The following is a 26872-nucleotide window of genomic DNA, read 5'->3' as shown; positions in this document are numbered from 1 at the left end:
GGTTGGGAGGGTCCTACTAATCACCTTTTGTTTTTTCTTCCCCCTCCCTCGACACAAATGAATTATTGTTACCATTTTATTGTTATCTTTTTTGTTTTTACACGTCAATAAAAAATGTTTTAAAAATTGGGAGTTACTAGGACGTCCCCCAATATGAAAGGGTGAATGCGGTATTATGGTGAAAGAAGATACTAGCTGGGAGAAACTTTTGACTTTGTTTAGTTCTGGAGTGACAAGGATGACCAACGACCCCCAAAATCCCCCCTTTTGAGTTGGCCATGTGCCTAAGTTTTTTGTTCATCGTTGATTTTTTTCTGTATTTTTTTAACATGAATAAAAGATTTAATATCTCAAAGTGTAGTATCTGTTCCGGCAGATACTGCACTTAAGATAATTTGTACCAGTCAATGGAGGGGAAACCCTCTATACTGGGACAATTATTATTTTTGGTAACCAGAGTGACCCCTTTTAGGGGAGCTGGTTTTTACCTCACATTAAAAACGGCCTTGTGCCTAATTTGCTCAGTGGGGGAGCAAATAAATACCATCTGTTCCGGCAGATACTACACTTAAGATAATTTGTACCAGTCAATGGAGGGGAAACCCTCTATACTGGGACAATTATTATTTTTGGTAACCAGAGTGACCCCTTTTAGGGGAGCTGGTTTTTACCTCACATTAAAAACGGCCTTGTGCCTAATTTGCTCAGTGGGGGAGCAAATAAACACCATCTGTTCTGCAGATTCTGCACTTAAGGTAATTTGTACCAGTCAATGAAGGGGAAACCTGGGACAATTATTATTTTTGGTAACCAGAGTGCCCCCTTTTTGCCTACTTTTAGGAGAGCTGGTTTTTACCCCACATTAAAAACGGCCTTGTGCCTAATTTGCTTTGGTGGGGAAGCAAATAAATACATTAAGAACTGTTTTTTTTTTTGTTTTGTTTTGGTTGTTTTTTTTTAAAAAGCATATCAAACTTTTCAAGTGTAATCCGATAATTTTGGAAAAATATCTTTATCATTCAAGTTGTTCATATCTTCAAATACTTATTTGTGATGGTTAGTATGGTTGTTTTATTTTATGGAATATCAAACTTTTTCAGGTTATTTAATGCCGAATCCGGTAATTCGAAATAAATGTTTTTATGCTTCAATATCTTCAAATACTTGTGTTTTGTTCATTTTTATGGCATCTCAATCCTTTTCAGGTTCAGTCATTTTGGCAAAAATCAGTGCTTAGTTTAGTTATTTTGTAGAGAAAAACTGTTGTTTTTGGCATTGCAGAACATGATTGAGATTTGCAAAGGTAAAGAAAAAAAACAAACAATAACATCAATGTTTAGTGTATTTAAGCCAGGAAACTGACATCTTGAGATATCCTGATCTGATAGTAAAATACACAGAGTTATGAATAGATTAACAACAGAGTAACAGACAATACAGCAAAGCAACGGACACTGCAATAAAATATTAATCATCAATGAATAGTTTGACACCCAGTGAAACATACTTTTCTGTCCCCTAAAATATTTCTTCTTATATAGAACTTCTGGCTGTGATGAGTTTATAATGTGCATCTGTATTACCAAAATAATTATTTTCTTTTTAGTAATGGAGTTTGACAGACACATACGTGCACTCATTCTAATATTTATGTTTGGTACATTGATATTAATTAAATACTTTTTCAACAGAACTGTCCGAAATGGAGTAGCTATTATAACATGTTTCACTGATGGTGCTGTGAGATAATTTTCTTATTGTTGCTAGGCAAAAATAAAATTGTCTTGGCTTTAATAAAAATTTAGTCTATATACTATTAAAAATTTATAGTGTTTTTGGAATTTGTCCATACATACACAAACAGAAGCAAGTGCTTGGTTGAAACAAAAAAAAAAAAAAAAAAAAATAGGCAGAGTACACATTTCTAAGGCAGTAGTTTTTACGTCAATACGCAAAGTTTGAATGTCATGTAAGTTTAAAGGATTTAAAGAAATTAACATAATAATCTACAAAAAGTTATTCAGAATTGGTTTGAAACAAATTATTTTTGCTTGGAAACATAATTTTTAATGTGTTTTTCTAATAAAAATAATATACAAATGCATTCATTATAGTTACTTGTCCTTTCATATAAATACTAAGTAGCATGATTTTTTTCCACAAAATGTCACAAATATTTATTTATGTATTTATTATTAAGCAGCAGAAGATAAATAAAGAGGAAATTGACATATCCTGTTACTGTACCAACATCCACAAAGGAGCAGATGTAATATAGCAAATATTGAAAAAAAAAAAAAATGATTTTTTAAAATTGTTGTAATATTTTTTTTAATATTTTATCAACCACTCTCAGGCTATTTATGCATTTTCACTTACTGGTTTGTATGTTTTGCTGTTAAAACCTGATGAAATGTACACCCAATTTGTGTTATCCATTTGCACGACGGGTGGAAGGAATTCAGGCCTCGTATATTGTTCTCTTAAAACTTTGGCAGCAGAAAGAAAACAATTTTCCCTAAAAAAAGAAACAAGCACAAAATCAATTCATTATTTAGACTGAATCAAGGACAACATACTAATTTGGATAGATCTTATTTAGAAGCTCCTCAGTAGAGCACATGATTTGGTAAAACAATGAGTTGAACAAGGGAATGAAGGGAGGTAATATGTCTTTGATATCTAGCCTAGTTCTTTTACCAGATTTATCTCTTATTTTAAAATGGCAGCTTTCTATGAAAACGCAGCTTTACAAAATAGGTTATTTGAAATATACATAACTAGAATACCCGTCCCAGAACGGGTAAAATTAATTCCCTGAATAGAACAAGTTTGCACCACTTTTAACAAGATTGAAACATTATGCTTTTTCATTCCAAATTCATGACATCATTTTGTTTGTTTTGTTTTGTTGGGTTTTATGGCATATCAACCCTGTGGATTATTTTATGCCGAGAGTCTATGAGTTCAGGGAGACTTTGTCCCTGCTTTGGCTGTTGTATAAGTGAGTTCTTATTAAATTTTTTGATAAAGACCAATTTTTTTAAGATATGAAAGTATGATGTGGGGATGGTTTTGAATAAATCCTTAATATTTTTTTCTTTGTAGAAATTATTCCTTTTTGTTACAAAATCATTGCATTCAATTAGTATGTGTTTTATTGTGAGTGATGTTTGACAAGGCATACAGATGGGTTGGCTTTCTTTTTGGTAGGAGATATGAGTGGGTTAAATGTGTATGGCCTATTTTTATTTTTGCTAGTTTAACTTCTTTTCTGATGTTTTGTATTTTCTTCTTGTTTTTTTTTTTTAATTTTTGGCATTATTTTGTGAAGTTTATTGTTAGAGTATTCATTCCAGTAAATTTACCATTTCTCGATGGTGTATATATTGATATGTCTTTTGAGACCCGTGTATGGGATTTTAAAATCTATATCAATTGAGAGATTTATGGCAATTTTTGCTACTGAATCTGCTGATTCATTACCTTTGATACCAAAATGGCTCGGTATCCAGGAGAGGATAATTTCTTTTTGAATTTTTAATTCTGTTAATTTGTGGTGTAATTTTGTGATTAGAAAGTTGTCCATCTTTTTATTTTTGATAGCTTTTAAAGTAGATTGGTAGTCTGAAAAGATTATAAATTTGGATTCTTTGTTGTTGGAGGCTAGGATTAGAGCATGTATTTCAGCACTGAAAATTGATGTTTCTTTTGGGAGGTTTGCTTGTTTTTTGGTCATTGGCTGTTGTGTTATTTTGTTTAGTCCCATCTATAGATCTGTGTGTGGTTTGGATACTTTTCTTTGATTTTATTGAGATCATCATGGTAAGTTAATGGATGGGCATGTTTCTTCTCATGTTTACTTAAACTTAGATTGATATTGGGGAGGGGTATGATTTTCTAGGGAGGGGTTTTGAGTAGGACAGTTTCACAGATTTTGGTTATGGGTAGATTTGCTTCTTTGGAGATTGGTTTTATTCAGAGTCCAAAAGTTTTAATTGTATTTTCTTTTTAGTCGAAAAGGTGTTTATGATTTGGGTTTCAAGTGCTATTGTGTGCTGGGTTTGTGGGGTTGGCTGTTAATTTTGTGTAGTACTTTTGACCAAGATTTTGGTTTCTGAACATTGGAGGGGTTTCATGCACTTCTGCATATAAAGGCTTTTTACAGGGTAGATTTGAAATGCTCCCAGTACTATCTTAGTCTGGAGTGACATATTGTGTTGAGAGTTTTTAGATATGACTTTCTGGTGGATTGATATACAAAGCTGCCAGTCCATTTTAAAACTGATTAGTGTTCTATATAGTTTGGGTAGTATGTTCTTGTCAGCTCCCCAATCTGTATGGGCGATGACTCATAGGAGTTGTTTTATTGCATTTGGTTTTAATGTAATTGATGTGTGGAATGAAGTTAAGTTTTTATCAAAAATGATTCCTAGGTGCATATGTTCGTTTATGAATGGAATTTTTTCACGTTCAATCTGTAGGGTTGGGTCAGGGTGGAATTTGTGTTGGTTACAGAAATGGATACTTTTTGTTTTATTTTGGGAAAATTTGAAACCATTTTTTGTTGCCCATTTATTAATTTTATTTGTGTTGTAATTTTATTTTGATGGTGTGAATGTATTTTGATCTGTGGCTGATTGAGCAGTCATCTACGTATAAGGTGGGTCTGATAAACTAGAGTCTATGTGAACTTGGAAAGATCTGTCTGTTAGGAAGTTTTTTATGAATTCAAGTAGTCTGCCTCTTAGTCCAATGTTGTGAAGATCTTTTATGATGTCATATTTCTAAGTAGTTTCGTATGCTTTCTCAACATCGTAAAAAACAGATGTTACATGTTCTTTCTTAATGAAAGCTTTTCTGATGTAATTTTCAAGGCTAGTGACGTGGTCTATACATCCTCGATTTTTTGGTATCCACATTGAGTTTTTGAAATTATTTTGTTGCTATCTAAATACCATATAAGACAGTAATTGATTATTCTTTCAAATGTTTTGCATAGGCAGCTTGTAAGACCTATTAGATTATAGTTTTCTGAGTTTTATGTATCTTTTCCCAATTTGGGTATTGGTATTACTGCTGCTTGTTTCCATAAACTTGGGAAATCTTGTTTCCCATATCTTATAAATTTTAGGAGTTTTAATAATACAGGCAGGGTTTGTTTAAGGAAGCTGTAGTGCACTTCATCTGATCCTACAGCTAAGTTGTGAGATTTTTTTTTTTGGTGGTTTATAGTTCATTGAGCGAGAAGATTTCATTGTAAGGCTCTTGGTTTTTGGAGTTAAAGTTTATTTTGTATTTTTCTTCATGTTTCTTAAGTATTTGAAATTGTTTATTGTAGTGTTTTGATGATGAATTTTAGCAAGGGTTTTAGCTAGTGTGTTGACAATATCTTTTTTTCAGTTATTTTTAAAAAAATTTTTTTTTGTGTGGAGATGTTTGATTATATTTTCCGGATATTTTCTTAATCCTTTTCCAGATGGTTTTGGGTTTAGTGGCGGTGTTGATATTGTTAATAAATTGTTGCCAGCAAATTCTTTTGGATTCTTCAATTGTTTTTCGAGTTTTAACTCTTTGGTGTTTGTATTCTATCGAGTTGTTAGTAGTTGATTGTTTTTTTTTTTTTTAATTTTCTGAAAGCTACCTTTCTCTGTGTGATAGCTGTTTTACATTCTGGATTGACCCATGGTTTGTTTTTTTTTATTTCAGAAGGAGAATTTTTGGGAATGTATTTTTTTTTGCTATTTTTATGAGTACTTTGGTAAATTCTTCCATTGTTTGGATTTGGTGTTCTATTAATTATAGTGAACAGAGTTCTTTGAATTTGGTCCAGTTGGCTTTGATTGTGTTCCATCTGAGTATGTGATTTTGGATGGAGTTATTGTAATTGATTATAATAGGGTAGTGACCACTTCCATATGGTTCTTCGTAGATGCTCCATGTGTATTCCAATAAACTTGATGGAGTGCATATGGTAAGGTCAATGGCACTAGTTGATCCGTTTGTTGGATTTAAGTATGTGGGACTTTTTTTTAATGGCATAGTTCATTTTTGTAAATTAGTTGTTCAACTTTATATCCTTTTGCATTTCTGACTTTACATCTCCATAGTGTACTGTGGCAGTTTAAGTCTCCTAGGAGGATGAATGGTGAAGGTAGTTGTTTTATTAAGTTTTCTAGTTAATTTTCATTTATTGGTTCATGAGGAGGGAGGTATATTGAGCAGATTGTGATTGTTTTGTGTAATGTGAGTTGAGTTGTAATTGCTTGGAGATTTGTTTTGACAGAGAAATTGCTTTGAGGTATGTCATTCTTTACAAGAATTGAGGTGCCTCCATTAGCATGAAGACCTGCGTTATGGAAATAGTTGTATTTTTTCTTGTAAGCAGACACTCGCTGGGTTGAATACTGAAATAAGTATAAGAACTTTGTTATAATTAGATTTTATTCCATGCCAATTCCATTGGATGATATTTTATTTATTTTTTTTTTTATTTCTACCCATGAGGTTATTTAATTTTTCTCTATTTCCATCTCTTTAGAGGCAGAGGATTTGTCTTTCGTGGGAGTTTGTGTCTTTGGTGAAGTGTTTTGCCGAGTTTTTTTTTTCTTGCTTAGATCTGAATGTTGATCTTGGTCTTGCCTGGGATGTTATTGCTTTGGCTCCTTGTTCATTATTTCCATCTTGATTACTTGTAGTTTGTTTTCTTTTTTTTTATCCATGGTGTTTTCGGTTTCCATTTAATCTAGTATTTGGAATCTGTTTCGAGTATCTATTGTTTGGTTTTCTTCTTTTCTGGAGCATTATTTATTTGCTGTTTTATCATTGCTTATATTTTTTATTAGTTTCTGGTGGTTGTTTTGTTGGTTTCTGTGATATTTTTTTTAAATGTTTCTGTTTTAGATGGAATCTTAGTTTCTTTGTTTTAATCTATTATTTATATTGTTTTGTTATCCAGATTTGAGTACTTTTCTTTTAGGCAGTTTTGAAATTCTGGCCATTCTTTAATGTTTAATAGAATTAGTTTCTTTATCAGTTCCTTACATTGATCATGTATTTCATTATCTTGGCATGGTTTAGTTGTCTTTTTTGTCGTCTCAGCATATGTGTTGTCTTTCAAGTATGTATCAACTATTTTTCTGGCTTCTGGGAAAGTTACATGTTTTGTGTACTTTAATTCCATAATTTCTTTTTCTTTTTTATATGTTTTACATATTTTAGAGAAAACGGGCGATCTTCTTGGCAGTTAGCGCATTTCACCTCATTTATGCATTCTTCCTCGGTGTAGTCTGGCTCTCGGTTACAGCATTTTCCACATACTCTTTTTACTTTACAGACTTCTTTATGATGTCCATATTTTTGGCAGTTGAAATACCTTAACGGAACTGGAATATATTCATCTAATTTTACGATTAAGTAACCGATCTTGATTACTTTGTGTATTGTTGGTGTGTTGAAAGTTAATATATATATGTATTCGTAGTTATTATTTTATTGTCTTTTTATGTTGATACGGATGTGGCTGACCATTCCTTGTTTTTTCAATTCGGTTTTACTTCTTCCTCTGTTGCTAATGATAGCTCGTAGCTTTGAATCACTCCTTTGGAAGTGTTTAGTCTTTCATGTGGAAAGACTTTACATTTATATTCATGAAAATTCTCCATTTTAAGTAGAGATTGGACTTCTTTATAATTAGTTACTTCGACTAGTAAATTTCTGTCTTTTATTTATTTTTTTTTTCATTGTTTTTGGCTTGCTTTTTGTTGATAATAGAAAAGGTGATAAGTCTCCAATCTTTTTCTTTTCTATTAACTCAATAATTAGGAATCTCGAAAAGTTCCTTTGGTATGGTTTTCCTAGTTTTGGATCTTTTTTTAATTATCTGAGTTAGAGAATGGTTTCTTTTAAGGGTTTTGAGGGGGAAGTATTTATTTTTTTCAGCCATGTATTTTAGGGTTTATTTTTCATTAACCATGCTCCCTACAGAGACAAAATTGGAGCATAGTAAGGAGGGGGGGACTCATTCGCCTTGATCATGTTGGGGCTACGTGGAGGATATACTCTTTTGGTAAGGGAGTTCTCAAGCACTTTCTATTTCCTGTTCATTATGTCCTCAAAAATATATATATTTAGATGGAGTGTTGAGTTCTGACTTTCCAATTGATTGACCCTTGCCACCATCTTCTAGCACTTATTTGATTGGTAGCGAGGAAAAAAAAAGGTGAAGAAGTATGTTTGAGTTTTGTTCTTTGTTATGGTAGTTGGCATTTTGAGTGTAAATGCTAGGGTTTGGTGTGACTGGCCGATTGGTCAGATCGGGCCTCTTGACCGCCTACTTAGCCAAAGTAAGAGCCAAAGTGATATGTTGTGGTGCTTAGACTTCTATGCATCCAGGTCTAGGTCAGCTCAATCAACAGGATCACATACTAAAGCATTATGGGTAGCAACCCACAGCTAACTGGTTGTCCCATTGAGGGATTTTTAACCCTCTGCAGGAAGGCAGTCACCTTATTCTGATGCCCTACTGACAGAGTGAAGAAATAAAAAAAAAAAAGAAATGTGTAAAGGTTTTATACTTCAAGTTGTTTACATATTTCCTATATTGATCCATGGGTTCGAGTTTACTGATTTTGTAGAGTAAGGTAGAGTTTAAATAAAGGCTTGTAGTGGATTTTGTTGTTTTTATTCCTACCTCTAAAGAACATGATTTAGCTCTGCAAAGGGAAAGGGTTTATAATATTCTTGGTTGGTGTGTTTTAAGTTAGGAAGTCAGTAGGGAAGGGGGCAGGGAGGGGAGGAGGACTGTTATTTCTGTTTTGGGCTTTTCAGAACATGATTTAGGTGTTTAAAGAATTTAAAAAAAGCAAAAACAAACACGTGTTAATGTGGATGACATCATTTTGATTCTAGAAAATGTCTAAAATGTTAGTGTTAAGCCTAAGAGGTATTAAGAAGAAATTGAAATTCAATCAATATTAATTGGTATCTAATGAGTATGGATCAAATTCAATTCAAATCTTGAGTATTTTAATCTTGAAATAAATGTGTAAATATGTCCTCTAAAATACCCGAATCTGATATTTGGAGAATATTTATTAATTGATGTCTAATACTTATTAAAACTTCACAGAAATCTGAAATTTGAATTTTCACAAAGGATCCCATCTCCTCTTTACCTCTTTGTATAATGCTAAATTGAACTGACTATAGCCAACATTATGCCTAGCAAGTGCATCCCTAAATTCATGATAATGAATTAATTAGTTTAGACTTGAATCCTGTACATACAAATATATAAACATATATACAGACAAGGTCACTTATATATACACTAGCAGGCTGCCTGATCATAAAATACGCTTAAATATGATGTTTTAAGAGACTACACACATATACGGTTACTTTTCCTAGCAATGGTGACTTTGACACTAGATTCAAATACCTCAACCAGCAGTAATTACCTTTTCTGCACTGATGATTGTGCAAATATGAAAAACTAGTGTTTGTAGGTGTAAAAATAATAATTAACATTTATAATTATAAACTCCTTTAAGATTGGTAAAGTCTAAGAAATAAAACAAAAATGCAATCAACTAGTGATATGCAATGTTCATGACTTCCAATCATTAGGATACTCTCTGACAGCTTTACTGTTATGCTCGAATTTGGCATTTATAGGTGTTTAATTTCCCTTAATTTTTGTGTTAATTGATGCTGGCCCAGGGATAACGTCTTAGCAAATAAAATCAAAGGTGACTTTGTAACGGGTTCGAATCCCTTGACAAGCAGTAATTATCACTGTGTACTGATAATTATGAAAGCATGAAACACTAGTGTCTGTAGGCATAAAAATAATTATATATATACTAGAGGAAGAGAAAAAGAGATAAAAATTAAAAAAAAAAAGTTTGATCCAAAAATTAACAGACCAATGACCATAATAATTGGAGATATCCCCAGCTGCAGCTTTTTTCAAGAATACTTTTGGCTCTTCAAACTTGGTCCGAAGATTGCTACGGAAGGAGCAGGGAGAGTACATTCTCATGATTGGATGGTTTCTGTAGAGCTGAAAAACAGGAAGTTTCCAGGTGAGGAGAATAAAGCAAGACAAATCCATGCCTTCAATAAAATTCTTGAAAAAAATGGTAAACAAAAATGTATGGAAAACAAATTGCAAATAATGTATAATTAAGAAACAGGAATGAAAGATTGAAAACAGAAAAATAATTTTAAATAAGAAAATCAATAAATTAAAACTTGGTTTGGCCTTCGTGCTAGGATCTGTGAATGAATTGCATAAGGATATATTTATGAAAAAAAAAAAAAATTTTCAAATAATTTGAGGATGTTTTTTTAAAGTAAGATGTGCCTTAGAATAAATGTGGTATTATTGTGATTGCTATGATTCTAGCTAAGAATAGAATGGCCAATTTTGTTATATTAAACCATGAATGAACAACAACCCCCATTTATCCCACCACTTTTTATGACCTTGTGCCTAATTTTTCATATTCTACTGTAATTTTATTATATGGAGAATAAATAATTCAAAGTGTAATATCTGTTTTATTCTTGGTCAATGTAGAGATCTTTCTAGACCGAGGCAATTTATATTTTTGTCCCAATTCAAAGTGCTACATTTTTAGAGGGAATTGGATATTCTTCACATTAAAAAAAACAATCTTGTGTCTAACTTTGTTCTCATGGTGAAGCAAATAAATAGGGATCTTTCATTAAAAGAGTGATTTAACTGAAATTAAACATGACAAAATTATTCATCAGTGTAATGCTACATGCCCTTAATAAGTCATTTGTAACGTTTCGTGGAGGAACCCTTTTTACACCACTGTATAGCTTATCACGTTTATGTTGACAAAAAAACAGAAAAGATTTAAAAGATGCACTTTGAATCTTGAGAATAAATCAATTATTGGTCAAGATATGTCAAACTTATCCTGAAAACAATGTGGATGTGTAAAAATCATGTTAAAAATAAGATTTATGCATTCATCCCAGCATAAAACTAAACTGCATTTGGACGCCCCTAATCACAAAATCACTGAACAAGAAAACAGGTCATACGTCCAGCCCAAGGGAGGTAACTTCACAAAAACAAAAAACTCTTTTTCTTGGTGTTACTCGGCCTGGCATTGTGGTTAAAAAAAAAAAAAAAAAAATGCATGGGTGTCGATGCTCTGTTTTGTAAAACATTTTTTCACTAATATTAACAATGAGTATAGATGTCCTGAAAAATTGAGTCATAGGAAAGCTTTTAAAAAATATCTTAGTGGCCTCTGAAGATTGAATCTTCTTTATGATTTATGGACCCACCCTCAAACCCACAGTTTGAATTCTTGTAATGCAGAGCCAACCCACTTTTCCTTAGTAGAGAAAAAAAAGCAGGTTTTCAACACCCGAAGAAGGTCGCAGGTTGCAGCGACTGAAGCATTGTGCTAATAACACACAAGATGAGAATAATAGTCTGATTAAACAAAATAACACAAGATTTATGCATATCTGGTTAAACATGGTTGAGTTTGTCTTTTTTCCAATTTTGTTGGTTATCTTTTCTATTCGCTAAGTGGTCTTTCTTGTTTCGGCTGGTAGGTTATATAGTATGGCACCCAGTGGTTGTTGTTCTATTCTCTCTCTAGTGCTTTCCATCAGTACTTTAGATCGTCTTCAGGAGTGATTGTTGTTACACACACACACACATATATATATAGTGTTATAATGGAATAATTCCAGGAGGAAATCCGGGTATGAGAGCTCAATGTGGTAAACAGAGCAATAACATAAAAATATAACACGGAAATTACATAATTACAATTATGTAATTTCCGTGTTATATTTATATATATATATTTTTTATTGAGGCTTAGGTGTATTGCACCCAAAGTATACAAATATGAAAATAAGATTTCCAACATAAGGTTAATGTTAAAATTAAATGGAGAATGAAAAATCTTATTTAACAGTTTGTTTTAGAACTAGCAGTACTACCTGGCATTGCCTGAGACATTAAAACTTCTATTTCTCTAACTCACTTTATCTTTCTCTTTTTTCCCTTCCCCCACTTCACTTTTCTTCTCCACCCAGTCCATTCCTCTCTCTAGACACACACACGCACACACATACAACTTGTTTCAAGGAATGAGTCAGTATATGGAAATTAACTCCTTGATTAAAAAGTCAGAATTATTTCCCTTTAATTAGTACATAAATTTGCACCAGTTTTGGATTAAAGAACAAATAATTATTTTCCAAGTTTTAGGTATTATTCATCCAGGGGAACATCGATCAAGAAAATATCCAATTTGTGAATTTTTGTTTTATTGTCTTCGAATTTCACACACAGACAACTACCTACACACAGACAACTACCTACCTATATCTATATTATAGATTAGAATTATGTGGCAGGAAGAACTAGAGAGTTCCTGCCTGCAGGAATTAGACATTGAATTAATCAACTATGAATTTTGAGTCCTCCATCCGCCTGACAGAGTTTAAGAAAAGATGCAGTTCATCTTGATGTATATGCTGTAAATTACTGTAAGAAAAAATAAAATCTTAGAACAATTAATAGAGTTATTGTATTTTTTTAATCACTTCTATTATTCCAGTTATAAAAAGAAGAAAGAAGGAAAGTGTTACTCTTCAACCTTGTGCCAAACATGCAGAAAATCAAATTTTATCTTTCTCTTCATTTTAAATTACTGACCAGTTGAGCGGGAGAAGAAAGATCAATAAGAACTATTTAATCATATTGCACAGTTTTTTAAAACTACATATTCATAGTTCTGGTGTTTCCCAGGAACATTCGACCTCTAACTTTGGAGCAGGTGACATCAAATCTGTTTCTATTAATTCCCAGAGGCCCTGTAATCTCCAGCCCAGCAAGTTGATCATGATTGAACTTTCATTTGCTGTTATTCTTAACTGTCATATATTAGTGTGTTGTTCAATATACCAATATTTAACAAGAGATCAACATCTGCTCAACTGCTACGTCACCACTGTAACCATTTTTACAGCTAGACGTTGCCAATTACTTCAGAGAGAGATCAATAGCCGATTTTGTCAACAAAAAGATCTGTGGGGATCAAAGAATTCTCCCGTGCTATGCGATAGCAGATCAACTATTTAAAGATGAAATCATTTGTGAATATCATACGATTAATATTGACTTCTTCCTTTCAGGAGGTGTGAAGAATAAATTAGCAGCGAGTGAAGAAAAGGAATGCAGACATGTTACTCACATGATCAAGGTATTTAATGGTGATATTTTGAGACAACATTTCAGGTGAAATTGCATCGGTGACAATAAATGGTCGATCATGATTTAGAAAGTTTTCCACAACTTCAGATGAGTTGATGTTTTTCACCCGAGAGATAGTGTCATAACTCTCGCACACCTGAAAAAAAAAAAAAATGCAGTAAATAATAGAAACAAAGATAGATTTCAAAATAAATTGATTATAACATTGGATTATTAAGACTAGTATTTATATATTGGTTGTAATTTTGACAAAATTCTGCTTCAGGTGCAACTCTTTGAACTTTGGAATTTTTATGTTGAACACAAGAACCTATACAGAATTTCAAACTGAAACTTTTATTCAATCCATTAATTTGGAGAGTGGATTGTTCTTGGCCCATCATGATATGACTGACTAGAATTAATTATTAAGTTATTCTTAGTTATTATCACCTGCAGTAAAGATTGAACCTTCAAAAAACTACCACTTCAGATTTTTAATCAACACGTTTATCTGTTATGCCATGATCCCAATTTTATTTAATAAGTTCAACAAAAAATTATTTTCTGTTTATGATTGACTAAGAATTTGTAATTGCAATTTTAAAAAAAGATTACTAATTAAATATCCGTCCTATGTTTATGGAGAGTAGAAAGTGGACGTTGGGTTTACTTTCGACAGATTCGTAACTCCCATTTCCCTTATTTTCTCCTTTAGTTCTCACATTCGATGAATTCTTGTAATGCAGAGCCAACCCTCTTTTCCTTAGTAGAGAAAAAAAAGGCAGGTTTTCAACACCCAAAGAAGGTCGCAGGTACAAAAATGCAACCTTGCAGCAATGGGGCAGGAGCTTAGTTGATAAAGTGGGACCTTTTAGATTAAAAACTCTTTTTTAAACCCTATCCAAAAGGGAGAGGCTAGTGTTAGATGTACCAGCCCAGATGTGACAAATGGTGGCTTTGGTACAGGAGTCTTAAGTGTGAGTAGTCTTCTAGCTCAATAGAGGAAACCTGCCTTCTTTGTTCCAGTTCATATTGCCTGTGAATGTTAGACCGAAGAATTTGAAGGAAAAATTCTCAGGTAGTGTGTTATTTGTCATGGATATCGGTGGTTGCAGAGGCTTCTGGTAATTGTTAAAGGAGAGCAGCTTAGTCTTAAATGTTACCGTCCATTTGTGGCTCCATTCCACTATGGTCTGGAGGTTGTTTTCTACGGATTCTGCCATTGTCTTAAATTTATGTACAGCCGTTCTTCCCTCGTGCATGTTATAGTGTTATATCAGCAGTAAATATACCCATCTCGGACACAATATTATCACCGAGGTCATTTATGACTATCAAGGATAATAGTGGCCAAAGGATCGATCCCTGAGGCACTCCCGTATTAATGATATGCTGCTTGGATGTACGTCAATCAATGACAACCTGGATGGTCCTATTGTCTAAGAATGATCTAATTATATTTAGTATATGTTCAGTTATACCGTACAATTTAATTTTTATTAGCAGCTCTTCATGCCAGACTTTGTCAAAGGCCTTGGATATATCAAGAGCTTCAGCCCTGGCTTTTCCCGCCTTATTCAGATTCAGTGCATGGTATATGCGTTCAGAGATAACTGTTAAAATATTTACAGTAGAACAACATTGCCTACATTCATACTGTTTGTCAGAGAGAGGATTAGCTTTTGCAAGGCGGTGAACTAATTAAGGTCTCAAAGACTTTAGCGAAGAGGGAGAGGAGACTGATAGCGCAATAATTGAGAGTGTCAGTCCTTTCATCAGAATTCGTGTATATTGGTACAGAGGCCATCTTCTCGCTATTAGGGAAGCAAGATTCAGCAAGGCGTTTATTGTAAAGCTTGTACAAGAAAGTATAGGGGCTAGTTCAGCTTAGCATTTCTTAATTAATTGGAGGTGTCTAAGTTTTTTATGATATCACACTCATGTGAAGGGATGATATTCACATCATCTAGTGTGACTTTAGTCCGCATAGGGAAATTTGGGAGGGAGTTGTTTGTTGGCTATAAAATGAACTTAGAGGCGAATTACCAGACAAGCAGTTCCACCTTCTCGGTTGCCATGTATGCAACCTTCTGTGTGTTGGATAGTGGGGGAATTACTGATTTTCTTTTATTCACTGCACTATTATAGATTTCCCAGAAATCACAAATTCCTATCTTTTGCGATTTTATGTGTTCCCTGGTTATTTCAGCATGTTTTCTTTTGATTGTCGCTATTTCTCTCTTACAATGATTTATAGCATTTATGAATTTTTACCTATTTATATTTGACTTATGACGTACAAACCAGTGGAATGCATGTTGTCTTTGTGCAATGGCAGCTTACTGCTTGTGTGGTGATAATGGCTTGAATCAAAGTTTAAAATGCAAAAATCAAATATTGTGAAATTGTGCTTTTAACAGAAACATTGATTTCCAACACGCCCCTGTCATCTTAAAGAACCTACTGTTGATTTTACATGTAAAGTGGCTAAAATCGCCTGTTCCTTCTTTCATCGAATTATTTTGATTACCGATACAAAGCCTAACACTGCCAGGCATACAAAGTACCTGTGTGAAATTTCATAAAAATCGGTCCAGCTATTTTCGAGTCCATAGAGAACTCTCTCTCTTACACACACACAAAATTCCTTTTATATTATGATAGATAGATTTTACAAATTTCAATTTCTTTAGAGCATTTTAAAGAGTGTTTAGGTGGCATAATACAAGCATAACTTCTAATCTGAAAATGCATTAAATTTAATCCATAATTATCAGACACCAATGAAAAAACATATGCTGAATTTCAATTTCTTCTTAAGACCTCTTAAAGCTTAAATTTCGGACATTTTCTAGAATATACTGTAATAATGTAACAAATTTTGATCAAAAGTAGAATATAGACAGACAAGTTGAGAAGTCTTTGACCAAGCCAGATTGAAGAAGGTCTCAAAAAGTACTCGATGTCACCTCCTGAAAGAAGTGGCAAAGTCTGTTAAGCCTGTGACAAAGCCTCCATTAAAGCAACATCACATACAAAACCGATTGAAATGGGCAGAGGACAACATGAAAACGGATTTTTCCAAAGTTTTGTACATGGATGAAGTGCGTGTCACTCTTGATGGCCCAGATAGCTGGAGCAAGGGATGTGTCCTAGATGGACGACATCGTCATCAGCGTTTAAGGCGCCAACAAGATGGTGGTGGGATAATGATTTGGGCTGGGATTATTAGAGGTACTTTAGTTGGTCCATGGAGAGTCCCAGAAGGCATAAAAATGATGTCAAATGCTTACATAGCTTTTCTGAAGGAGCACTTTGAACCATGGCTGAAGAAGCAGAGGTTGATGTTCAGAAGAACCATTTTTATGCAGGATAATGCTCCCTCGCATGCAGCAAACAAAAGCAAAGAGTATTTGCAACAACTGGGATTCTCTGGGCTACAGAAGATGGAGTGGCCTGCGAATTCACCACATTTGAACCCAATTGAGAACCTTTGGAGTATCATGAAGCGACGCTTTTATGCAAGTGGACGCCAATTTAAGAGCAAAGATGAGTTGTGGGATGCTCTCCAAGAGGTATCGTGAGGAATAACTGTTGACGAAATCACAAATTTGACTAATTCTGTGGACCAACATCTTTTACAAGTCATTCAAAAAAAAGGATCGCATATGCTCTAATAATTATGTTAACGTAGAAATTGCTATGTAGTTATTGTGTTCTAAGGATTTTTCCTAGTTCATTTAATGTTTGGAATTTTTTTCAATAAAGAATTTATGGGTATATTGTGTTTTTTTTCTCAACCTCGTTAATAACTTGACACACTGAAATCAACAGATATTCCTATCTTCTGCCATAGTTTCGCTCAGACTGCTTTAAATACTTTTATTTTCTGACTGGAGTAGCTGAATAGTATTGTAAGCACTTTCTCACAGTTTCATGGATTTTTATTCACTCGTTCCTTAAATATTTAAAAAAATGTAAGCTCGTTAATAATTTGATACGCAGTGTAGTGTAACAAGTTTGCAAAGAAAGATATGCTCCTCCCATGTGCTTTTATCTCTTTTACTTTGAAACTTTGGAGGATATAATGTAGAATGAACATATTTCTCTTGTAGATTATTTCAAAAATATTACGCTGTTGAGGAATTACTTTCACACCAAATTTAAATTCACAAAACTGAATGCATTAAATGTAGACAAATAATTTCTAAAAATTTTTTTAACATGTAATCTTCCCAAGCCATTTCAATTATTCTGATTGAGAAAGTCTATGATAGCTGCGTAAGAAGCGTGACGTTGTATGGCAGTGAGTGTTGGGTCCTCACTCGCCCGACTCCACACAACAACAAGGCAATGGTTAAGTGGACATGCAACACAAAGCCAAACCAGATCTAGAACATTAGGTCAAACCATCCCAAAACTTGATGTCCTGATAAAGACAAACCGTTTTTGCTGGTTTGAGTATGTTGAAAAAAGCAAGTAATATAATAGCACTTGCAGAAACTGAAGACAGGACAGAAAAAAGAAAGATAGGTGCCTTAAGAAAACATAGAAAGAAACCATCAGGCATGACTGTAAACAGTGGCAAATGGACACAGTCAATCATCACAATTGTGATCATTAGAGACTTAGCATAAGGACAGGCAGACTGTGTTGAACCATTTGTCGAAGGTAATGTAGACAATAAGCCTGGATAGTGAATGAGTGAATCTTTAGTTGTTAATATATAACTTAGGAAATAGATGAGAACCAGCAAGTTAAAATTTAAGGAAATACCATTATTTTGACAAATTTACAGTTAAACTAGAGTGGTTTGGAATACCTTCCACTTTAATTATTTTTAAGTTTTGCACTCTTCAATAATTTTGGCTAACATAAAAATAAAATGATCAAAAGGACATGGTTAAACATTAAAAAAAAAAATCTATATTTATATAAGGTATATAGTGGTAATACTAACCTCACAATCTTCTTCTTTAAGTTCCTGGCTTTTAAAATATGGATTCACTACAAGACATTCGCGGTCATATAGTGTAGTCCAGTCCCACAATGGCAGCAGCTACAAAAGAAAAAAAAAAAAAATAAGCAGACATAAAAGACAAGTTGATGTTTTTAAATAACTCTTAACTCTGGAAGTAGGTGCTCTTCCATAGAACAAGTAGAGCTAAGTAGTAAGTTGTGAAAATATGGCAATTAAGCTACACAGAAATTTCTGCATTTCATCCTCATGAGGATACATCAAGCTATTATTTATGTATGTTTTATGTGCTTTTATTCATTTATGTATTTTTTATGTGTTGTTATCCTAAGTTAAAATTTATTTTATGTATACTAAAGTTTGTTATTTCCTTTATGCAGCTTAATAAAAGTTTTAAAGAAACCGAACAGTAGTGAAATATCAAATGTAAATATACAAAATAAATTTTACCTGAGGATAACAATACATAAAAAATACATAAATAAATAAAAACTTGAAAAATACATAAATAAAAATATGAAAAATACATAAACATGAAAAATACATAGATGAAAACACATAAAAATACATAAATAAAAACACATAAAAATACATAAATAAATAAAAGCACATAAAATACATAAATAAATAAAAGCACATAAAAATACATAAATAAAAGCACATAAAAATACATAAATAAAAGCACATAAAAATACATAAATAAAAGCACATAAAAATACATAAATAAAAACACATAAAAATACATAAATAAAAACACATAAAAATACATAAATAAAAACACATAAAAAATACATAAATAAAAACACATAAAAAATACATAAATAAAAACACATAAAAAATACATAAATAAAAACACATAAAAAATACATAAATAAAAACACATAAAAGATACATAAATAAATAAAAACACATAAAAATACATAAAAAAATAAAAACACATAAAAATACATAAAAATACATAAACAACACACAAAACAGTAAACGAGGCATAAAAAAAATGACTAAGTTCAGTATTTGCCCTCCCACCATTTAGCCCCCCAAATCTCCAGAGAATGTCAAATCCTGATGAAAATGAACAAACGGTGTAGTTTTAGGCCTTATCATCTGTATATTTGAGTTCTGCACCATGCAAAAAGAAAAAAAGAAAAAAGTCCATCCCCCATTTAGCCCCAAAAGTCCGCAAGGCCTTAACATATTTAAATTTTAAATTTGAGTTCAGCACCATGCAAAACTGCTAAATAGACATACACAGAAAATTTTGAACAAATATAGTAAAATAGTTAAAAAAAAAAAAAAAAAAAAAATGGAGCGTTTTTATTACCGCTGAGTATAGACAAACAAAATTATATAGAAATCAGTTAGTTACAATTTTTCAGAAAGTTTTATAAAAATCCAAGGCATCAATTTTTTTTAATAAGCACAAAAGTGTAAATTTTAGCCATTTTAACCTGAAAGGCATCTCTAGGAGTTCTCCCGGAAAATCCTTTCTGTTACTTTTTTACTCATATCATGTTTAATGTTTGTGCAAAATTTTTAAAAATTCGAAGGCATAGTTATTGAGAAAAGTGCATACAGACAAATGGACGAATGGACTAGGGTGAATTTACAGGTCCACCCTCCTTTTGTCAGGGGGACCAAAAATACATAAATAACACATAAAAAATACATCAGACCGGTGTCAGTAAGCGTACTTTGGGGGTGGGGGGTGGAGAGAGAGGCACTGTCTCCCATGAGAACAGAAAACTAAAGAAAATTATATCACACGAGATAGGAGAAGCACAAAGAACAGAGATTCATAGTTGGAAATAAGAAACGATGAGATGTGATAAAAAAATGGCTTAAAAATGGCTTTATAAATTAACAGAGAAGAAGACAGAACCAACAGCCTAATAAAATTGTCGTTCTCCTAAAAGTTTGGGATCTAATTCTTTTCTTCCAGTGTGTGAAAATGTAGCTCCATGGAGAGATAGTCATCAGGAGATGACAGAAGACGATCTTGCATGAAGTGTCCTCAGTCTTAGAGGATTGCTGTGATTGAATGTTAAAGACATGAGGTATGATTTAGTTGTATTGTTTATGATTTGTTGATTTGCGTTTGATAAATGTATTTTATTTGATTGTAACAAGAAAAATAAATGCATTACTTCCTCTTGACGGGGAAGTAATGCATCTATTAACCTCAGTTCAAGGATGTGAGTGGCCGATGACAAAAAAAGTTGACCTCCCCTCATCGCACAATACAAATGACAAAGTTTATCTATTATAAGAATCAATATGGTGGCAGAAGATCTTAGTTGATATTGCAGAATAAAAAATGAAAGAAGAAGAGGGATAACAAGAGAGAACAACTGTAAAAACAAAAAAAAAATTAAACCATATTTTTGAGAAATCTGGAGCAAATATGACATTAATTTCTTTAGGAATATTTTTTTTCTGTTTTCTTTTTTGCATTTTAGTGTTCAATCCAAGACAGCATTAGTCAATCCTATACTGACTACATAAAATTGTATAAAATGCAATATATAAAATTAAGTGCCTTTGAGTTGCTAATTCAGACCTAAACAGCTTTCATCCTAAAATATCAATATTTCATTCTGAATAGTAACTTTTCTTTAGCATTTCAAAATCATCCAAGGAGATGGTATTATTATTGATATTGACAAGTTTATTAATTGGATAAAGTCCATCTCTCCCTTTTAGGCCACATCAACAGCAAGAACTGGGTTTTGTTGATCACAAGCGCCAGAGAAAGTCTTTCAAAAGCCATTAGTGCACCATGTTAAGTTACCTCTTGAAACATGGCATAATCGGACCGTTTTAGTTGGAGTATGATTTGGGGAAGATAGTGACGGTCAATAAAGTATGCCATTAATGCCAAAGTACACATTTAGAATATGTCCTGCAAGTCTATACTGTATAAGCACTTATTTTAATTGCTATCATTCATTTCACCTTTAGGGAATCATATGTTTTTGTTATCTGGTTGATAGATGGGTGACCACGTGGTTTTTTGTTATCTGGTTGTAGATGGGTGACCACGTTTATAAGGAAACCTTGTATATATAAAGAAATGTACGTTTAACATATTTGACACTTGGGTAACAGTAGGTAAGTCAGTAGATAAAATTAATATCTAATAATAATGATAATAATCTATAATAAAAACCAATGTGCATATATATATATATATATATATATGCACACACACACACACATAGTAAATAATTATTTATATATAATTTTTAAATACCTACAGACACTAGTGTTTCATCCTTTCAGGAATCATCAATGCAGGGTGTCACGATTAACACTGATTGATATATACAGATATATATATATATATATATATATATGATGCAAATGTTATGTCCCTTTTGTATATAAACAAATAAAGTTCTGTGGGAATGGTGATCAATGTTTGTATAAAGGCGTTATAGATATCATTCATTAGCAATGTCTGTCTGTGACCTGGTAGTTAGAGCTACTGTCTATTGATTCGATGGTTCTATACACCGCTTAGGATGGGTGCTGATCTAGCCACATTCAAGAGTTGAGATTCAGTGAAACAGCTAGTCTGCAGATTATATATCTCTATCTCTACTATTATATAAAAGTAACTTTGTCTGTGTGTGAGTTGTTCCTATGAACTCAAAAACAGCTGGACTGATTTTTAAAAATTTAACACAAAAGTACTTGATATCTCAGAGCGTTCTCATGTAGGTTTTATATCAGAATGCGTTTAATAAGTACTGAAAATTGATAATCGAAAAAATCCAATTGAAGAAATCAGATTTTGACCAAAGTTACACTTTTATATAATCTAATATTACAAGTGGCATTTGAGAAGTTTTATCACTGTACAAGCAGAAAGGGCCAGCATATAAAATCAACAGTATATGTTTTTATAAGGCAGGGTCCATTTGAAATGAATGTTTCTTTTTAGAGCACAACTGAACCATGATACTTGACTTTTGAATTTTAAACTTAAAGTGAAGCCATCATTTGCAGATAATTTTATAAAATCAAGAGTAAATTCACTACAGTGCAATGTAGACTTCAATGTATTGTGAACTAAGTAACTGTGGAGAGGCATGTGAAGCTTCCTATCTGTACATTGTGGGGGGGGGGTCCCTAACTAGAGCAATCAATCAATCATTTCATTAAAATATAGGCGATTTTATTGATTTCGATGACAATAAAAATATAGGAGGGTGGAACATTTGTTAATCATCATTCAAGGTATGGATTCCTGGGGAGATTTCAGAGAATTTACATGAAATGACTAACAAAAGATTCACAAAGTATGTATAAAGACCTAATTGGTGTGATGGAGAATAGAGTGAGATGGCTTGAGAGTTAAGATCTGTGACACAACTAGGCGAAATAATGATGATACTAATGATTAGCATGAACACTGGCAAAGCAAGATTTTCTTTTCTTTGTTATTTGTTAAAGAAGATGCACACTCATAATTAAATAATGATAATATCCAACTAACTACTGTATGCATGTAAATTATGATCTTATTAATCTTTTGTAAAAGCCAAGTACGTCCAAGGATGGAGTACTGCTGCCACATCTGGGCAAGAGCTGCTAAAAGCAGCCTATCCTGCCTTGACAGAGTACAAAATAGGCTTTGTGGCTTAGTGGGGGATGCCCTTTTCTCTTCCCTGCAGCCTCTCTCCCATAGAAGAGATGTTGCGAGCCTGTCTTAGTTTTATCGTTATTTCCATGGTAAGTGCTCGTCTGAGCTCCATTCTCTGGTCCCCCCTGGCCAATCTTTCATGATAAACACCCATCTAGCTGAAACACCTGTCAAAAATTTTCCCCACTCTTTATCTGTGCCAAAACCAAAACATAGATTCCATGAACAAAGGTTCTTTCTTAGAAGTGCACGCCTGTGGAACTCTGTTCCGTTTGCCTGTTTCCCACCTGACTGCAACCTGGATGTCTTCAAGTCCAACATAAACAAATTCCTGATGAACCGCCCCCTTAAGCAAGACACTTTATCAAATCTCCAATACTAACGTACTGTACACGCAATAATCCTTATTCCTTATCCCCAAGTGGCTTCCGGGCCTTGATAAGTGGTGACTACCTTGTAAATATATATATATATATATATATATATATATATATATATATATATATATATATATATATCAGCTATACATTATTAAAAAAATAAAAATTTTTTAAAAGTCTTTAATAGAATTTAAGATAAAACTGCAGTACAGTTAACAGTTGGAAGATCGCATCCCTCTCAAAAAAACAACAACAAAAAAAAAACAACTTAGACCATTTCATTATCAATCAACCTATATATTTTGAATGTGCTGAAACTAAGTTTTCTTTTGTTTTAGAATTTGTTTTCAATGTTTTGTGGCTTATCATCACAAAGACCAAAATGGTTGACCATGTAAGGAGTTAGTTCTGTAGTGGTGTGGCAAAATAGGGAAAATGAATTGAATTGAGAAAGAGACAACAAACATGTTAAATTGAATTAAACAAACTAGAATTTATTTTGTGAAGAAACAAATGAAAGAAAAGGGTACAGCACGTGTTTAGTTTGGCGTGTGTCTCTTGCTGTTAACTGGTGAGAAGGAAAGTCTATTGTTGTAGAGAGAGAGAGAGTGAGAAAGTCAATCCAGTTTGGCGTGCGTCTCTCGCTGTTAGCTGGTGAGAGGGAAAGTCTATTGTTGTAGAGAGAGAGAGAAAGAGAAAGTCAATCCAGGCCATGGAGATAGAAAATGTGTAAAGTGTACGTACTGTCTGTTGGCTCTTGCCCCACGCATAGTAGAAGGTGATGTGAGGCGCGCGGGTGGGCGTGCCCCGAAAGGGGCCGGTCGACTTCTCAGGTCGGAAGTCAAATTGAAAAGGGGGAAACAGCTTATGTTTCTTGCTTTTATAGTTGTTTCCGGTGGTCTTTTGCGCATGTGTGGATTTCCTTTAAAGGGGAAGTGACGTTGCCCATGTGTGCGCGTATGTGTGTGTACATGTGTGTACGTTAGCATGTGTATGTATGCACATGAATATGAGCATGTATGTGGACATGAATATATCTACGTGTGTGTACGTGCGCGCGAATGTTTGTGTGCGTATGTGTATGACAAGAAAAATGGCTTGAAATGTGAAAGCGTGTTTGTGTGCGAGACTAGAAGGGCTCGTACAGTTCAACTAAATTCAGGATGAAAAGATATTACAAATTACTTACCCTAAGTGATAAGCCTCTCCCCCTCTCAAAAAATAAAAACACACCTAATCGCCTAACTTTAATAAAGTAAACTATTACTTTAATTACCATGTTATTTTTCATAAAAGTAAAATTCTGAAATAAAAAAAAACAAACTTAGTTTCCACACATTAAAAGTATACAAGTCGATAGAGAGTTTAATTGTTTTTTTCTTTGTGATTTCTTGAATGTTAACTATTCTGTAATTTTACTGAATTTAAAACATGGTTGATGAAATGACGTTGCAATTTTTTTTTTAGAAATATTTTTGAATTTTGAATTTTCTATAATCATGTTCTTTTCAATATTTCTCTCTTTCCTTTTCCTACTCCCTTTATCCTCCTACTTTCTCTTCACTATAAAGACAAAAACGGTACACATTAGTAATATGTAATTATTTATTGAAGAAAAAAGAAAAATCTTTTGAAAGAAATTGACAAAAAACGTTTTGATGACCTGATAGTTTTTAGTGTTGAATGTACGTGACCAACTGTGAATTTGTATGTTTGTATTTGTTTAATAATAGAATTTTGTTTTTAAATGAGAATATTGACACTTGCGTGAAAAAGGGAAGAATATAAAAAAGTATAAAGAAAAAGGAGACATAAAAAAAGGAAATAATGAAAGAAAGAAAAAAGAGAAAAGGAAATAATAAAAGAGAAAAGTGAGAAAATAGACGTGAAAGAAAAATGAAAGAAAAATGAAAAAGAAACGGAGGAAAAGGAACATAAAAATGGAGGGTAGTATGTGAAAAAAGGAAAGAGAAAGATAAAAAGGAAAGAGAAAGATAAAAAGGAAAGAGAAAGAGAAAAAGGAAAAAAAGAAAAAAGGAAAAGAGAAAAAGGAAAGATAAAAGCAAAAAAAGAGAAAAAGAAAATAATGAAAAGAGATAAACGAAGAAGAAAACATTTAAAAAGTAAAGAAAAGAAAAAAGGAAAGAAAAGATGAAAAAAATCTAAAACAAAAAAGGAAAACAGATAGAATAAAGTATGAAAAAATACAAGAATGGGAAAAAGAAAGAGAAAAAGAAAAATGTAAAAGCAGAAAGGGAAAGGAAGAAAAAGCAAATAAAAGGGAACGAAAAAGTTAGAAACAAGAAATGAATGAATATAAGAAGCGAGTGAAAAGGAAAAAAGTAAATTAAAAAGAAAAATAGAAAAAAAGAACATAAAAGAGAACAAAAAGTATGAAAAAGGTAAGAAAATAGGAAAGAGAAAAACGAAAAATTAAAAAGAAAATGGAACAAAGAAAAAAAAGAAAAAGGAAAATAAAAGAAAGTAAAAGAAACGAAGCTAGAATAAAGAAGAAATGAAAGAATAAAAGAAGCAGAGAAAGAAAAGAAATTAAAAATTGAAGAAGAAAAAAGGTAAAAGAAAATGAAAAAAATAAAGGAAAAATAGAAAAGAAAAAAGGAAAAGTAAATAAAGTAAAAGAAACAAGGAAGCTAAAAAAAAAAATGAAATAAAAGAATAAAAAAGTGAGGGAAGGAAAAAAAAAAAGGAAAAAAACAAAAGTAATAAAGAAAAAATTTAAAACACCAAATTCTATAAGAAGGAATGATGTATCTTGTAGTGAACGGCAACAACCATAGAAATGCATCGGCATTATCTGCAGCCAAGTGAGAAGTGTTCAAGAAGATCATTATGTCCACTGAAGCACGTGAGCACAAAACGAAATTAGATTTGCAAGAAAATCGATAATTTTTCATTACCTGTTAATAACAAGTCTTTTGAAAAGGCGCCTAAGCTATGAATGTAGGCACTCTTTGCGAATGATTTATATACACAACGCTGACCATATTGGGCAGAGGAAGGGAAAACTGCATTTATTGCATTTTGAAAAAAAATTTGATTCAAGACTAGCAATAAAAATGGATCTGTCTATTTGGACTGCATGTTTAACCACGAAAATACTCTTTTAAACTTTAGTGTTTGGATTATTCAGCCTACTATTCTCATGAAAGTTCTGATTTTTTTAGATGAGGGCTGATTGTTTATATTACTTGTATTGATTAGACTATTGTTCTCATCTTGATTGTTTTTTGTGCAACGTTTTGAAGATCAATCTGACCAAAACATTGCACAAATAACAATCAAGAACAATAGTTGGATCAATGCAAGTAATTGAATGTTATTTGTATAATGTTTTGGCTGATGTAACTTCCAACCTTTTTCAGGTATATCTTGTCGAACTTTGGAATCTTTCTGTAGAACTATGGAAATGGCATGGAATTTCAACTAGAACCCCTCATTTAATCCACAGGAATAGCATACTCTTATTCCATCAGCCATGGCTGGGTAGAAGTCTTCAACCCCCCCCCCCAGAAGAAGGTCACTTACAAGTGAATTTTACCTAGTACTGTATCTAAATAATACAAATTATCAAAGCTCATCAAAAA

The 26872-nt window shown here is 32.7% G+C and overlaps 1 protein-coding gene across 1 annotated transcript in view; it reads right to left on the bottom strand.

Moving 5' to 3' along the window:
• Nucleotides 1–26872, bottom strand: part of LOC145242653 (uncharacterized) — a 57515-nt gene that overhangs the window by 9344 nt on the left and 21299 nt on the right. Inside the window, exons 2-5 of the mRNA XM_080105807.1 lie at nt 18225–18323; nt 13263–13418; nt 9930–10066; nt 2380–2518 (exon numbers count right to left, since the gene is read on the bottom strand). Coding sequence (XP_079961933.1) covers nt 2380–2518; nt 9930–10066; nt 13263–13418; nt 18225–18323 — 531 coding nt within the window. The remainder of the gene's footprint in view (nt 1–2379; nt 2519–9929; nt 10067–13262; nt 13419–18224; nt 18324–26872) is intronic.

This window comes from Euprymna scolopes, chromosome 1 (assembly GCF_053919585.1).
Source record: "Euprymna scolopes isolate OS-2025 chromosome 1, ASM5391958v1, whole genome shotgun sequence".
In the NCBI taxonomy this organism is placed as follows: domain Eukaryota; kingdom Metazoa; phylum Mollusca; class Cephalopoda; order Sepiida; family Sepiolidae; genus Euprymna; species Euprymna scolopes.
The sequence above is the reverse complement of the archived record's forward strand: the minus strand, read 5'-3'. Positions and strand labels throughout refer to the sequence as shown.